Source organism: Asparagus officinalis, chromosome 4, assembly GCF_001876935.1.
Source record: "Asparagus officinalis chromosome 4, Aspof.V1, whole genome shotgun sequence".
NCBI classification, from domain to species: Eukaryota; Viridiplantae; Streptophyta; class Magnoliopsida; order Asparagales; family Asparagaceae; genus Asparagus; species Asparagus officinalis.
The window spans coordinates 17,615,695-17,632,973 of record NC_033797.1 but is presented as its reverse complement, the minus strand read 5'-3'; the positions used below and the strand labels follow the sequence as shown (position 1 = coordinate 17,632,973).

The 17,279-nt window shown below is 43.1% G+C and overlaps 1 protein-coding gene across 1 annotated transcript; it reads right to left on the bottom strand.

The window, feature by feature from the left end:
- Positions 14,109-17,065, bottom strand: LOC109838276. Its single transcript, XM_020406733.1, has 7 exons — positions 16,144-17,065; positions 15,893-16,066; positions 15,737-15,796; positions 15,466-15,663; positions 15,139-15,387; positions 14,913-15,062; positions 14,109-14,842 (listed from the first exon to the last, which is right to left on the bottom strand). The coding sequence occupies exons 1-7, from the start codon at positions 17,063-17,065 to the stop codon at positions 14,109-14,111; spliced, it is 2,487 nt and encodes an 828-aa protein (XP_020262322.1).

The following is a 17,279-nucleotide window of genomic DNA, read 5'->3' as shown; positions in this document are numbered from 1 at the left end:
CCCCTAATCAATTGGATATTGCAATATCCATCTACATATTGAGATTAAATACACTCGTCGAATTTACTGTGTACTGTGTGCATAAATATCTTATAACTTGACTCGTCCTATTTGAAACTCACTGTTTTAAATTATGATGATCCTTAAACTAAACAGCACACTATTGAGATAACATAATAAGTTGCTTGCCTTTTTAACCGATGTCAACCTGTTTACTCTCCAAGCATGATAAACTTCTGATGAAGCTTTTCCAGTGGAAAATCCACATATCATACCGTACGCAGATGAAAACATTGACAAGAGAACCTCTCAATTATCTTTTTTTTTTTTTCTGAAAGAAAAGGGCTTATGGCCAATTCCATGGCTCAGACAAGCACCAACAAGATCAAACCAAGAAACAATGTAATGCTCCTCAGTTGTGAGAGATTTTGGTTGCACCAAAAGAAAAGCAAACTAATTAAGTTTACAACATGAATTCAACCAGCAAAACACAAGGATTCAATTCTGTAAAGCTGGTCTCCGACATAAAGATCAAATAGTATTTATTCTTCACAAGTCTCTCGTTGACAGCAGCTAAGTTTTCCATAGAGCATAAGGAACAATTATGGAAACCGGATCAGTCCTTTTTGGGTTCGTCAGTTTTCTGCACAAGGGTATGAAGGAGTACATCACTACTTGAAAAAAAAGATGAAACATAACATGAAGTAACTGCAGTCAAAAGAGAGATGTAATTCAACTATTATACAAGAATCAAAACTGTCATTAGGTTCAAATTCACACTCATCTAATTTACAGCCAAATACACCAACTTCCTCTTATGATAAAATATTGACTGATTTCTCCCCAATCTATATTCCATATTTGAAACCAAACCAAAACATGCAAAACAACTATCATCCACTCCTTTGCACTCTTTTATCTACTATGAAAACAACTTGAACAGGGAGAGGAACAAAAAGAGTTCTACATTAAATGAGTTGCCTATAGCCTATGTTACATTGTTACCTCGGTACTTCTAATCAGAAGTCGTATCCATCATCAACACGTACCCGTACTTGTACTGAAACTTGTTGGACACTTTTTAAATATATGCATAAGTTTTTCCAGACGTATACTCGATTATATAAAATATGTTTTAATTTAAAACACTCACACACTTCTTGCATGTGTATTCTTCATTTCACATCTATTCCTTATATATCGATCTTATGTGAAGGAAGAATGATTTTATGTAAATTTATTAATTTTAAAACATACATATATACATAGTCGTAACCCATACCCTACTTTTTACAAATTTGCTGTGTCCCATATCTGTACCCATGCAATTCAACCTATAGCAAATATCAATAAACATGCATACCGATTCACTTACTCAAGTGAGCAACTAAAATTGTAAAATTGCACACCTCAATCTAAGTATATACCTTCTACATAGTACTATGTTCTTATGCACATTTCGATTCAACATACAAATGCATATTAACATCATAATGTTGTATCATTTCAGAAGAATTCAAGCCTATACCAAAATGGATCAGATTATACATTCAAATATAAGTATTCAAGTCAAATGGAGTATTTGAGGGTCTCGTTTATATTACATTTCAGCTCTAAATGTTTCATTAGATGCAATCTAATCATGTATACATCATTGAAGTATGTACATGAATCACCAGAAAACAGTCAAAAGTAACCTAGATGAAGTATATATCTATACATCATTGAAGTATGTACATGAATCACCAGAAAACAGTCAAAAGTAACCTAGATGAAGTATATATCGTTCTCGAATATTTTTAAAAAAGATGGTCACCAGAAAACAGTCAAAAGTAACCTAGATGAAGTATATATCGTTCTCGAATATTTTTAAAAAAGATGATATTCCCCTGCAACAATGTCATTCAAGAAGGATGCTTATTGCCATCATGATATTTCTTTGATAAATTTGTCAAGTCAACTGTATAAAACTTCACGCAGACCTTGATTTATTGTAACTAAATCTTCATAGGAAAGAACATCTTAGGCCTCTTATACGATATGTAAGCTCTTGCAATTTCTACCATTAAACACAACCTATAATACAAACTATCTGCAGAGAAAGATGATACATATGACTGTAAGCGTCGAAAAATGCTTGCAGGCATCCAAATACCACTCAAAACAATATGAGAGAACAATTTACACGTCATCAGGCAACACAAAGTGGCGCGGCAGCCCATGGCGTCGCGGCTAAGGCGCGACAGCACATAGTGCCGCGGCTAAGGCGCGACAGCACATAGTGCCGCGGCTAAGGCGCGACAGCCTGTTGTGTCGCGGCTTAGGCGCTGCAACCTAGGGTGCCGCGGCTATGTTAAAGGAGTGCTGTGGCGGTTACAAGGCAGTTATATGATGATTTTTTGAGGCCTACGTGGCAGCATATCAGAAATAGAACGTGTGCTGACGTGGACAAGCAGTTAAACCACGAAAAAAGTGGTTAAAGGTCGTGGGAGAACGGTTTTAAGCACGATGGAACGTGCTGATAACCGTCTCTTTGGCCGCGGCAGCCTATACTGCCGCGCCAATAGCCGCGGCAGTGTAGACTGCAGCGGCCAAAGAGAAAACACTCAGTCAGTTATCTTGCCCCCGTTTCAACTGTAGTGCACTGATACCCCTATAAATACCTCCCTAAGCACGAAATAAAGGACAGAGAGCATTTTGGAGCAGAAGAGGCTTGAGCTTTCAGTGATTTTGAAGAAGAGAGAGAACTTTCACCCTTTGACAAGCATCATTCGGTGATTCCTAGAGATCTAAGCTCAGACTTGATCTTTGGAAGAACGGACATCTTACATCGATAAGATATTCGTTTTCAAATCTTTACTTCGATAAACGAAGGAGAGATCCCTAAGCACCCTCACGATCTTTGAATCGGTGGTCAACGAGCCAAAGCACTCACGACACAGGCAAAGTCCCACAAAAACAGTAGTTGATAAACGATTTCTGTGTTACTTTCTCGAAAGTTGTAATTTTGTTTATTTTTCGTTGTAACATTCTGTAAGCAATCGAAGTTTAATGGAATCTGCAATGGAAACGACTTTCGCTGAAAACAAACTGGCGACCACAGTGGGAGCCAGTGGCCTCGCTGCCGAGGCCGCAGTGTCGCAGCCGATCAAAATCATCGTCACTGAAGAGATCGAATACGAATTCAATCAAGCTAAATTCGAGGAGTACTTGTCATCCTCATCCTCAAAATCTTCCTCGTCCCGCAAGTGCAGGAAGATTTCTTCTTCAAAGAAGGTTTCCAAGTCTCCAATTCAGATGAAGACCGCAGATGAAGATTCTTGCCAAGTCATCGCCAAAGAATCTCTCTGCAACATCTCTGCTCCTATGGCCAGCCGATAATGACAAAGAGGGCTCGTCAAAGACAACGCCAGCGTCGCGCTCGTCAATTGGCTAAGGCCATGCAACAAACCGACGGAGTCCATTACTATACGGACTTAAAGTCGAGAAAGGAAAAGGTGAACCAATTACCTCAACGACAAACCAATCACATCTCTGCACAGCTTACGACGGAGGAATGGACTCTGGTCAAAAAAGCCCGTTCTACTCTCAAAGAGCGTATACAAAGGCGTCAAGCAAAGGCGGCTCGCGCTCGTGCCCTTCGTCAACAAGCGCAGAAGAACAAGAAGGAAGTGGTGTCTGAAAAGCCATCGAAGAACTGCAAAGCTTGGGTTCCAAAAAATAAAAATACCCAAAAATTACAGAGTTGCCTCAACGGCAAACTAATCACATCTCTGCACAGCTTACGACGGAGGAATGGACTCTGGTCAAAAGAGCCCGTTCTACTCTCAAAGAGCGTATACAAAGGCGTCAAGCAAAGGCGGCTCGCGCTCGTGCCCTTCGTCAACAAGCGCAGAAGAACAAAAAGGAAGTGGTGTCTGAAAAGCCATCGAAGAACTGCAAAGCTTGGGTTCCAAAAAATAAAAATACCCAAAAATTACAGAGGAATGTAAACTCTTACCGCGGCAGCTCATACTGCCGCGGTAATCTATTCGACCGCGGCAGTCCGAGCTGCCGCGGCACTTTGTTCAACCGCGACAGTGAAGACTGCCGCGGCACTTCATGTGGTCGTGATGTTCATCAGCGTCGCAAAACCACATCTGCAGTTCCATCGACACCCAATCCTGGTCCTTCTACTGCAACAGCGTCTACTTCATCACCGGTGAAACCCTGGGTTAGCCCAGATTTGTCAAAATTCAAGATCACTATGGCGGATCGCCTCGGTCCTTCGGCTGATGATCGAGGCAAAGCCCCAGTTAAAGAAGATCCAAGTCCAGCAAACAAACCCTTAGTGGTTTCCTATACAGGGGGTCGTAAACACCCTCCTGTCAGAACTGCACAAGTCCAAAACGAGAGAATACCAGTTCACTCTCGTTTAGGACCTCTGAAAACTCCACACCCGCAAGGGGGTGGATTTAAAAATTTAACTTTGGATCGCACAAAGGCGACGACCAGTCGTCCTGTGCATGTTAACAAAGTTCAAAAACAAAAGATAGGTTGCTCGAATCACAATAATGATGAGCTGTACTATCAGAAAGATAACTCAAGAAAGAGAGTTGTCAGAGAAAACGAGTCTCATTGCGCTTGCGAGAGACTCATCAAAGCAGTGCTGACAGAATGCGGATGCTCTAAGAATAATTCAAGAGTCTCCGTATTTCAAAGATTGTCCAATAAAGCGTCAAGACCCAAAACAAGACGTTTCAACAAAACGAAATCTGTAATCCGACAAGATGAGCTTCCTGAGGTCACTATCAACATGACCAATAAAGGAAAGCAAAAGTCAGTTAACTACGACCCTGATTTCTCTCCGGGAGGGAGAGTTGAGCGGGGTCTTTCTCAAAGGATGTCGCGATTACAAAGAAGAGCCAACCTACGTCGAGATTACAAGAGAATGCACGAGGGGCTCTCTTCAGATGAAGAAATGTCAGATACTTGTTCAGCCATTGCATCGGACGTACCGCATCCAGTGTTGGACAAGCCAGAGAATCATTTGCAATTACGCCAGATCAATTGGCTCACATGCTGCAGGAAGCGTTGGCTAAACAACGCGAAGAAATTAGAGCTGAGTTCAAAACCGAAATGGAGTTGACTATGCAGCAGATGCGGGATTTGCAGGTTCAGCAACACCAACCGGAATCAAGCCAAAGAGCAGAATCCAGTCGGCGTAATGAAGAGGATGAGACGATATTTGAAGATCCTCCTCCAGATAAAGACAACTCCGGAAGCGATCCGACCAAGTCAGCCACTCAACCTCCACAGATCTATTTGAAGAAAAGCGAGGAAGAGGACAAGAAGATGCACGATCTTGAGAGCAAAGTCAACGCTTTGATGACGGCTCAAGAAGTGAAGAAAACGGGCATCCCATACCCGTACCCGAGGGAGTGGGACCTGATTCCTTATCCCCAGAAATTTAATTTGATTAACTTTACTCCTTTTGATGGCAGGGGTTCACCAACTCAGCACTTGATCTATTTCAAGTCGCATCTCGGCGCAATATCCGGGAACGAAGCCCTGATGGTCCGGTCATTCGTAGGAACCCTTCGCGGGCCTGCCTTCGATTGGTACCGACGCCTTAAGCCCGGGAGTATCACTAGCTGGGAGGATATGGAAGAACTATTCCTCACCAATTTCTTCGACGATGACACTGAGGTCTCAATCGGCACATTGTTGGATGAAAAGCAGAAGGATGGGGAGTCGGTTGACGTCTTTGTCAAACGATTCCGGGACAAAGCGGTGAACTGCAGAGATCCACTCACGGAAGAGTTCATCCTACAGACATGTCACAACAACTTGTCATTGGATGTATTAGAGGTCATGGGGGTTGTGCCCTCTAAAACTTGGAAGGAATTGAAAGTGAGGGGTGAACAGGCTGAACGTTTTCTCAAGAGAAAGAATCTGGAGAGAGGTCTGCCACCAGCTAATAATCAAAAGCAGAACTTTAATCCTCGAGGCAGAGGAAGAGGGTCCACGGCAGCTGTGGATGCACATCAAACGTCGCAATAACAACCGCAGCAGTCATCCTTCCAACTGGCGCCAAATCAGAATCAGCAGCCCCCTAGGCAGCCCAAGACTTCTGAGCCTAGATTTCCGAAGGAATACTCTTTCAAAGATGATGAAGTTCCAGTCATCTTCAAATACTTGTTGGAGAATAACAAGATCAAGCTTCCACCGGTCACAAACCAAGAAGAAGCAATGAAGATTAATGACCTGAAATGCTATGCATATCACAGAAGGGTCCACCATCCAACTAAGACGTGTTATGTCTTAAAAGACAAAATACAAACCTTAATTGATGTTGGTATTGTGACGCCGAAGCCAAAGGAGAAGAAAGTAGGCGCAAACGCAGTCTCAATTAGCTTCGGATCAGTTCCTTTGTCCTGGTTTCAAGCCGAGCCAGTATCAAAGGTCAAGATGCAAACCATCAACGATGACCCTTACGGACAGCGCCAAAAGGAGCTTGTATCTCACACAACCCCCAACGGCGAAATCCTTTGGGTTCATCCAGATTTGCTGGAAGATGAACAGTGGACAACATCCACATCAAAGAAGAAATCAAAGGGCAAGGGAAAAGAAAAATCTTGTTACGGAGCCTCGGCGATTCCCGAGAAGAACGATGAAGAGATAGCAGCTTTATCACTTTCTGATGGAGAACAGGAAGTTTTCGCTACAAGAAGTGGGAATGAGTATCATTATAAATATCCTGAGACCTCTAACCCAAATGCTACAACTCTAAAAGAGCTGGGGATAGCTACAACTCCTCCAATAGCTGCTGAAAAGCCGCAACAACCGGCTAAGAAAAAAGAGAAAGAACCCCAACATAAAGAGGCTCAAATTCCGAAGCAGTCTCGTTTCAGCCGACCGATTGGACGAGATAAACCGGAAAGTTCGAACGCACCATATCGTTTCGACGCTCTCGAAAGAAACCAGAGAAGCTTTACAAAAAGCTTTGGCTGATTCTGAGGTATTCCTCACCCAGGTCAAGCCAGCTCCTGAAGAGCCAGAGTCGTCAGTGCAGCATTGCAATCTGGCAGCCACAAAATTCCCTTGCATCGCTTTCACAAAAGAAGATATGCAAATCAGGAATTCAAAGCATGATAGGCCTCTATATTTCACCGGATATATTGGCTCAAGCATGGTCAACCGGATCCAAGTCGATCCGGGTTCTGCCGTTAGCATCATGCCACTTCGGTTGATGTACCACCTCGGAATTCCCGCCAGCAAGTTAGCCTCCACAGGAACGGTTATCTATGGTTTCAACACAAGCGGATCACGACCGTTGGGGAAAATCCGGGTGAAGTGTCAACTCGGAGATCTGAAGTCTGAAGTCACCTGCTATGTGATCGATGCGGAGACTTCCTATAACTTACTGTTGGGTCGCCCATGGATCCACGGTAATCTTATAGTTCCCTCCACCCTCCATCAGTGTTTGAAATATGTCGACACTAATGAGGAGGTCAAGACGGTGGTCGCGGATAAGCAACCATTCAAGGGGTTAGAAAATTACTTTACTGACTCCCTTCTTTATGGTGCTGAGTCCGATACTGAACCATCGGCCCATGGCACGGACAGCGGAGAAGAAGCTGATACCGAAGCCGGGCTCGATTATAGTGAAGGTCTTGTACTAAATGACATTGAACCTCTTGTAATCGATCTTGACGGTGATGAATCGTCGGATGAAAGTTGTAACTGGCAGCTTGCCGATGAAATAATAAATCATGATTTAGAGTACTCGCATTGTCTTGATGATGTAATGCAGAGATTGTATGACGACCCTAGTCTACATATGCCACTACGTTCGTCCTATACGACGATGAAACGTCTCCAAGATTCAGACGGAACAACTGTGATCTTACCTGCAAAGACAGGGGGTGAAAAAGAGATAGTCTTTGGAAAAGGGGAATCATCCCCTACTCCAGATCATTTCTTGGACAGTAATTCAGACGAAGAAAAACCCGGGCGACATTTCTCTCAGTATAGTTCGCAAGCGAATGATTATATGACGAACCGGGGTTATGACCTCTCACTCGGTGAAGGTCTTTATTTTGGTCAAGGTATTAGGGTTCCACCCCGTCCTGCCTATGTACCAAAAGGAAAACCAGATAATTATTACAGTCGTAATAGGGGTCTGGGTTATGCTTCATCATCCGATGACGATTATGGCCAACAGATCATTAACCAATTAATAGATAGGAGCGGACATTCATCCGACACCTCGAATTGGGATTCTGATGTGAGCATTGGAGAAAAGTTCAAAAGTCTCATGTCAAACATGGCAACAGTTGATCCTTCTACAATAGAAGAAGACGATCAGTTACCCACTTGGGAAGATCCTTGGACACATTACATGAATATCCAATACGGTGATCGATTTGAGCAAAGAGAACCTCCTACCGAGGATAAAGTGGTTCAAGTTAATATGGGTGACGAAAATAATCCGAAACCTATATTTATTAGTGGTGATCTTCCACCGGACGAGAAAGAGGAATGACTCCCTTCTTTATGGTGCTGAGTCCGAAACTGAACCATCGGCCCATGGCACGGACAGCGGAGAAGAAGCTGATACCGAAGCCGGGCTCGATTATAGTGAAGGTCTTGTACTAAATGACATTGAACCTCTTGTAATCGATCTTGACGGTGATGAATCGTCGGACGAAAGTTGTAACTGGCAGCTTGCCGATGAAATAATAAACCATGATTTAGAGTACTCGCATTGTCTAGATGACGTAATGCAGAAATTGTATGACGACTCTAGTCTACATATGCCACTTCGTTCGTCTTGTACGGCGACGAAACACCTCCAAAGCTCATCTGGAACAACTATGATCCTACCCGCAAAGGCAGGGGGTGAAAAAGAGATAATCTTTGGAAAAGGGGAATCATCCCCCACTCCAGATCATTTCTTAGATAGTAATTCGGATGAAGAAAAACCCGGGCGACACTTCTCTCGGTATAGTTCTCAAGCGAATGATTATATGATGAGTCGAGGCTATGACCTTTCACTTGGTGAAGGCCTTTATTTTGGTCAAGGTATTAGGGTTCCACCCCGTTCTACCTATGTACCAAAAGGAAAACCAGATAATTACTACAGTCGTAATAGAGGTCTGGGTTATGATTCATCCGAAGACGATTATGGCCAACAGATTATTAACCAATTAATAGACAGGAGTGGACATTCATCCGATACTTCAAATTGGGATTCTGACGTGAGCATTGGTGAAAGATTCAAATCCCTAATGTCGAACATGGCGACGGTTGACCCTTCCACAACAGAAGAAGACGATCAGTTACCTGTTTGGGAAGATCCATGGATGCATTACATGAATATCCAATACGGTGATCGATTTGAGCAAAGAGAACCTCCTACCGAGGATAAAGTGGTTCAAGTTAATATGGGTGACGAAAATAATCCGAAGCCTATATTTATCAGCGGTGATCTCCCGCCAGACGAAAAAGAGGAATTAATTGCCCTCGTTAAAGAGTATATCGACGTTTTCGCATGGAACTACGAAGATATGCCAGGACTCGACCCAAATGTAGCAATGCATACCCTTAACATAAAATCGGATGCTAAACCTGTCAAGCAACAACAAAGACGGTTTCGTCCGCAAATTATGGAGGCAATAGAAGCTGAAGTTAAGAAGCTAATTGACTCGGGTTTTGTCAGAGAGGAACAACATCCTGAATGGTTGGCCAATATCGTTCCAGTCCTCAAAAAGAACGGAAAAATCAGAATCTGTATTGACTTCAGAGATCTGAATACAGCATGCCCCAAGGATGATTTTCCCCTACCGATTACGGACGTCATTATCGACAACACATGCGGGTTTGAAAGAATGTCGTTCATGGATGGATTTTCTGGGTATAATCAAATCAAGATGCATCCGGATGATGAAAAGCATACAGCTTTCAGAACACCTCTTGGCGTCTTTTGTTATACCGTTATGCCTTTCGGTTTGAAGAACGCCGGTGCTACGTATCAACGGGCGATGACGAAGATCTTTCAAGAACACCTTAGGAAGACAGTCGAATGCTACGTTGATGACCTAGTCGTTAAGAGTCGTGATAAAAACGACCACATTAACGATCTGAAGACAATGTTCGAACTTATGAGAACTCATCAGTTAAAGATGAACCCGACTAAATCCTTCCTTGGAATGTCGAGCGGTAAATTTCTTGGGTTCGTCGTCACCACAAAAGGTATTCATATTGATCCTGATAAGGTGAAGGCGATAAACGAACTGCAGCCTCCAAGAAATCTTAAAGAACTCAGAGGATTGCAAGGTCGATTAGCATATATCCGTCGGTTTATATCGAACTTGTCCGGAAAATGTCAACCGTTTTCCAAACTCGCAAAGAAAGGCGTGTCGTTCATTTGGGATGAAGCATGTCAGAAGGCATTCGAAGATATCAAGAAATATCTAGCGAATCCACCTATTCTCGTTGCACCGAAATCGGGCAAGCCGTTTTTGATTTATGTCAAAGCGACGAGCCATTCGTTAAGTGCCTTACTTGCACAAGACGACGATAACGGTCACGAGCAAGCTGTGTATTATCTGAGTCGTACATTGGTAGGAGCTGAGTCTCGTTATCCGATGATTGAGAAGGAATGCCTCGCTTTGGTATTCGCGATTCAGAAAATGCGACATTATTTAGTCGGACAGACGATTTATGTCATTTCCAACATAAATCCCGTCCGAGTGTTCATGACCCAACCGGCTTCCATGAATTGGCGTTTGGCCAGATGGGCTTTACTCTTATCGCAATATGACTTGTACTTCAAACAGCAGAAATCTGTTAAAGGACGAGCTATTTGCGACCTTCTGGCAGAAAACCCTACGAAGGATGTAGTCGAATTGTACGACGACCTGCCAGATGAAACTCACGAAGTTAATACCACCTCACATCAACAAGTGTGGCAATTGTACTTCGATGGGGCTTCCCGATCAACCAACGTGGCAAGTGCACCCGGATGTTCTAAAATCTCCTCAGGAGTGGGGGTCGTTTTAGTTTCCCCGGAAAAGCACGTCTTGCCTAGAGCATATTCACTGACTGAACCATGCTCTAATAACGTAGCTGAATACAATGCATTAATAATCGGACTTAATTTCGCCAAAGAGCTGGGGGTCGAATACCTTGAAGCTTTTGGAGATTCTCAACTGGTGGTTAATCAAATACGAGGAGAGTATGAAGTCAGAAATCGAGACCTGATTCCATACCACCAGGTGGCCATCGAAATAGCAAGCTCGTTTGAAGAATTTTTCATCGAGTACGTTCCGCGTCTCCAAAATACATACGCGGATGCATTGGCAGCATTGTCAGTATCCTTGGCTCAACCTCCCGAAACAGAGCAATTAATTACAGTGAGGACTCATCAGCTTATTGTTCCAATCTACGATTCGAATGCTAAAGAGGTATACTCAACTGGAGTTGAACCCGAAGTTCGAGATTGGCGTTTTCCTATTATTGACTACGTCTTACATGGTATATTACCTGAAGATGTAAGAGAAAGGGAATCGATTCGGCGAAGAGCGCCGAGATTTTATTACAATGCCACATCGCAAACGTTGTATCGACGAGCTTATGATGGTCTTTTACTTCGTTGTCTATCCAGTAAAGAAGCGGAACAAGCACTCAAAGAGGCACATAATGGGATATGCGGTGCACATCAGCCCGGTCCTAAACTCTGCGACCGACTTAGGAGAATCGGATATTATTGGCCAACTATGGTGAAAGACGCAGTCGATTACGCACGACAATGTGTAGTGTGTCAATTGCATGCAAATTATATGCACATACCCCCTGAATATCTGCATCCTTCGGCGACATCGTGGCCGTTTGAAACTTGGGGAATGGATATAGTAGGTCCTATTTTTCCACCTTCGGTTAAAGGGGACCGTTTCATTCTGGCAATCACCGATTATTTCTCGAAATGGGCAGAAGCAGTTCCACTTAGAGAAGTAAAGACGACCAATGTCATCAAATTTATCAAACACCATATCATATATCGGTACGGTGTGCCAAGGCGAATAGTGCACGACAACGGTCCTCAGTTCGTGAGCAACGCATTCATCAAGTTCTGCGGTAAATTCGGGATTAAAGACGTTTCGTCGACTGCTTATAATCCTACAGCTAACGGATTGGCCGAAGCTTTTAACAAGACTATCATCAAAATCCTGGCAAAATTGGTGAAAACCAATAAGCGAGATTGGGATGACAAACTCGGCGAAGCTCTCTGGGCTTATCGTACGACCGTCCGCACGCCTACCGGAGCCACCCCGTATGCTTTAACGTATGGGTGTGAAGCCGTTCTTCCATTGGAAGTGCAGATTCCTTCTCTCCGTATCGCTCTCGTAACGGGAATGACGACGGAAGAACATCATCAGAAACGTCTCGAGGAATTAGAGATGTTAGATGAGAAACGCTTGGAAGCTCAACAACAAATCGAGTTTTATCAAGCTAGAATTTCTCGGGCTTTCGATAAAAAGGTCCGACGACGAAGCTTTAAAGAAGGAGATCTAGTTCTCGCCGTTCGAAGACCTATGATTCTCACTTCTAAGAAGAAAGGCAAATTTGAACCTAAATGGGAAGGACCGTTTGTGATAGAAACAGTCTATTCGAACGGTGCATATCGCCTGGTTACTCAAGATGGTAACAAATTGATGATGCCAATAAATGGGAAGTTCCTGAAAAAGTATTATCCGTAATACGTTCGGGATAACCTATGTAAAACGGGAAGTTCCCAGAGAATCTTGTATAGGATATTTCAGGATAACCCGATATCAGTTGATCATTTTAAATGAAGACTAATCATGTGAATAATTTATTCTTAGTTGTTATAAAAATAATTAAGATCCTCATATTACTTTTGTTGAGATGAGATTTAATCACAATTAATCTTTCCTCACAAAACCCCTCACCGATCAAATCGATCGACGAAGAGTACACCAAAATCCGTCATGGATTAAAGTTATTTAAATTCCCACATTTTATTTGGTCAAACCTTAAATAGTTAAGACCACAACCAAAATCCCCTCTCGATTCCTTCAATGAACGAGAGGCCCACAAATTGAACGATCAAACCTTCCTATGGTTAGAATCGTCTCAAAACTCCCACTTGGTCAAACCTTACTACAGTTAGGACCACAATCAAAATCTCCTTTCGATTCATTTTTACAAACGAAAGGTCCACTCTTGAATTGAATAATCAAACGTTATGACAGTTAGGATTATCCAAACCAGTCCAGATTCTCTAAGTGGAGATTCCACTTTGAGTTTCCTTTTCACCAGGAGATAGAATATAAAATTCTTCCTCTCCGATTCTGGGTTTATCTCTACCAACAAACAAGAGATCAGGAGATAGAATATCAAATTCTTCCTCTCCGATTCTGGGTTTATCTCTACCAACAAACAAGAGATCAGGAGATAGAACATAAAATTCTTCCTCTCCGATTTTGGGTTTATCTCTACCAACAAACAAGAGACCAGGAGATAGAACATAAAATTCTTCCTCTCCGATTTTGGGTTTATCTCTACCAACAAACAAGAGACCAGCCGATTCCGGGTTTATCTCTACCAACAAAAAAGAGACCACTCTCCGATTCTGGGTTTATCTCTACCAACAAACAAGAGATTAAGAAATGGAATAGGCAATTCTTTTTCTCTCCAATTCCGAGTTCATTTTCCTGTGTAGGAAGTATAACTTACTCTCATTCCAAAATCCATGTTGTTCACACATGGGGGAAGTTATCTCTATCCCTTATTAGAGATAAGCCTACATCTAACACATGTAGCCTACATATTCGATATGATAGTTCAAAGGCTAAAAGAGTTTAATTCTTTTAGCGCAACGTTATATGTGAAACGGACTTAGATAATTCACATACTAGCCCGATTCAAACGGTAATCGGTAAAGGCATATCAAATCCGTTGATGGCTGAGGATTTGCCAAAAATCCTATAAGTATTATGATTATTTATTCTAAACAAGAATGAGTAATCATAATAAAACCTCAATGAGCAAAAAGATTCAATATAATAAGCAAAAAGGTTCATTATGTTGACCAAAAGTTTTCAATAATGGCGGAGTTCATCTTCTAATTGGGAGAGTCTTGTCGCAAAAGCCAGCTCGAGCTCAGGTATCAGATTTGCTTTAAATTTCCTTTCATCGATGCTTCGGATTTTGGCGGCTTCTTGCTCTTTGTCAGCAAAAATCTTGTCCTGGAAATTCAGTTGCCGGAGTGTAATCACTTCAACTTGAGTTACCTCCGTTAGATCAGATTCCAAAAATTCACAAGCATCCTTAGCTTCGGCAAGTTGCTTTTCTAAATGAGCTATCTCTGCCCGACGCGACTCCAAGTCACGATACATGTCTACCTTTATTTGTGCCTTCTTGGCAGCGCTCACCTGGAGTTGATGGATGCGAGTTTTCAGTACTTGAAGTTCAGTTTCAACGGATTTCTGAGAATCACGCCATGCCTGTAGCCTCAGGTCCGTTTGAGAAGCGATGTAAGAAGGTGCGCCATTAGCTCGAAAGTTCTGCAACTGTTCAATGTGATGTTTCAGATCGACCAAATAGGCTTCAATGGAGTTAGACAATTCAGTGCACCCCTGTTCTTTAATTCCTGATACATGGCGGTCGAGAGACTTCCTGAAAAGTTCAAATGGTGAACCTTTAAGAAGAATTCGATCAACCATGGCGTTTAAGAAAAGAACGAAGCTTTGGACGTCAACGCAGAGGGCAACTTGGTTTGGATCTTCATCTGCCAATAAAGTCTGAATACGTTCGGACAATGATGAAGAAAGAGCTGCAAGGGGAATAAATGGAGTAAGCACAAAAATATATACACTCGCTGGAAGGTTTCACAACCGGGTTACCTTGGCTTGTTGAGGTCATAGCAGATTCTATAACAACCGGGATTTGTTCAGGAATAACGCTCGTCGGTTGAGTCACTACACCAGACGATTGTTCACCCGAAACCCCCGATGGTTTCGGATCCAGAGCGACAAGATCTCGAGGAACAAGTTCTGTTAATGAGAAAAGGATGAATAAACACTCCGCAAGTATTAATCTAACTTCGAAGCACAACTAGATGAGACATACCAAGTTGAGCCGAAGTAGCAGGAGGTTGCTCTTCCACTGTAGCCTTCGACCCTCCTACTTCATGATCCACTGGAGTCGGAGCAGAAGGCACAACAGGTTCAGCTTCGACAATAGCGGAAGTCGAAGGAGCAGTGGCTGGTGGTTCAACTTCAGCTGGGGGACTTGCCAAAAGTAAGAAACCCAGACCTTCAGGTTGATCACATTCACCAATGACGGTAGACGCATCAACTTCATTGGTTGGTGCTACGTCTAAAATTCTTATTTCAGTCCTTCAAGAACAATAAAAGATGAAAGTACAGTTGAAAACTGGAGTCTAAAAGAGTATACCTTTTGATGCATCTACTTCAGCTGAATCGACTCGAGTAGTTGGTCCTGTAGTAGCAGATGGAACCGGAGTTGATAGTATATCGGAGATCTCCTGGTGTACATCTTCAGAAATGTCAAGATCGAAGTCTCGCTCATCGAAATCTCCGATACCCATATCATGGGTAAGTTCTATGTCTTTCGGTTCGTTGATAGGAAGGTCTATTAAGCAGAAGAATCCGTCAACATATATGCAAGAAATATGAAAGAATCAAAGCAAACAAAATAAGGTTACCTTCAATAACAATTGCGGGGTCAGTAGCGCTACTATCCGCACTCACCTCCTTTAGTTTAACTAAAAGAAGATAAAGCGCACAAGTTAGTAGGAGAGGAACACGTTCTGATTCACTTATCTTCCGGAAATGCCCCCCAAATGAGAAAACATCTATACCTGTGTCGGCAATTGGTGAGGTCGATGTAGTGGCCGGAGGAGGGGCAGTGTCCACATTGAGGGGTTCTTCACTCATCGCTTTTTGCACCTGTTGAGTGAAGCTGGACTCATCAACATCCATTAAACCCGGAGAAGAAGGCTCGGGCACGATTTCCCCTTCCTCTTCTAGCTCAGCTATAATGGCAAAGAGAGAAATAAGACGCTATATTCAAAGATGAAATAATGAAAAAGAAATAAGAATGAGATCTTACCCCCTTGATCAATCGGAAGATCCTGAGTAAACTCTTCTTCAGGCAACGAGGGGAGTTGACGTTGTCGATGAGCCATCTTCTTAACCCTTTTCGAAGCACGAGAATCTCGAGGAACTTCGGAGCTCTCATGGCGAAACTTGGAACGCAATTCAGACCCTCGAACAGGGCTGCGTTGAACTTCAGAAGAGGCAGAAGATCGGGATCTCTTTCTGTTAACAAGCGGGGTGGCATCTTCTTCTTCTTCTTCTTCTTCTTCCTCTTCAAGCGCAGACCATCTGACTGTCATCTTGTTAGAAGACGATAAGGGAATATTTTTCTCCATCATTCGAATACCCTTTGAAGGAGCACTGGGTGATTTGGGCGAAGAAGCTCGACGAGTCCTATGAGCCACGGGAGACAGAGGGACATCAGCCTCTGCTTCATCTCTACTCTCATCCTCTTCACTGGATGTCTCGAAATCGTCGCTCTCTTCGGAATCAGCTGCCCGTTTTCCTTTGCGGGAAGATGTAGCAGGTTCCTTTCCTTTTCTAGATACAATTCTCCGAACCACAGCCTCGGATTCTAGCTCGGAAAGCTTCTTCTTCGCAAGAGGAGTGTTGGCGGCTAAAATCCACCAGCAATAAACAAAGGTCATGTGGAGTTCAGGTTCAGCAACAGGCAGACTAAATTGAGCTCCGGTACAGCCAGCAACATTCCAGAACCAGGCTCGTACTCCATTAATGAGGCTCCCGCAGGTTATCAACCATCTGTTGGGATTCCCGACGTACAGTTGATCGTAACCAAATTGTCGCGCAAAACGGCAAGGAAAATAAGGTTCAATCCTACAAAGGTTCTTCGAACGAAAAACATTATAGCCTGGGCGAATGTTCATGAGCCAATGGAAGCTACCCACATCGAGAGAAGTCCTGTTAGCTCCAGGCATTTCCTCGTCAACGAGTGTATCATTATAGGCACCAGAAAATTGAGGGAAACACTTGTAAAATTCCCAGCACTTGGCATTCTTGAATTGCCTCACCCGGTCAATCCACGGTCGGGAAGGATATAACCACTTACATCCTTCTAAGAGCTGCAACAAAGGGATTTCTGGATCAGACGCGTCAGGTGCTGACATCATGTCCGCTCGATGGAGAACTAGG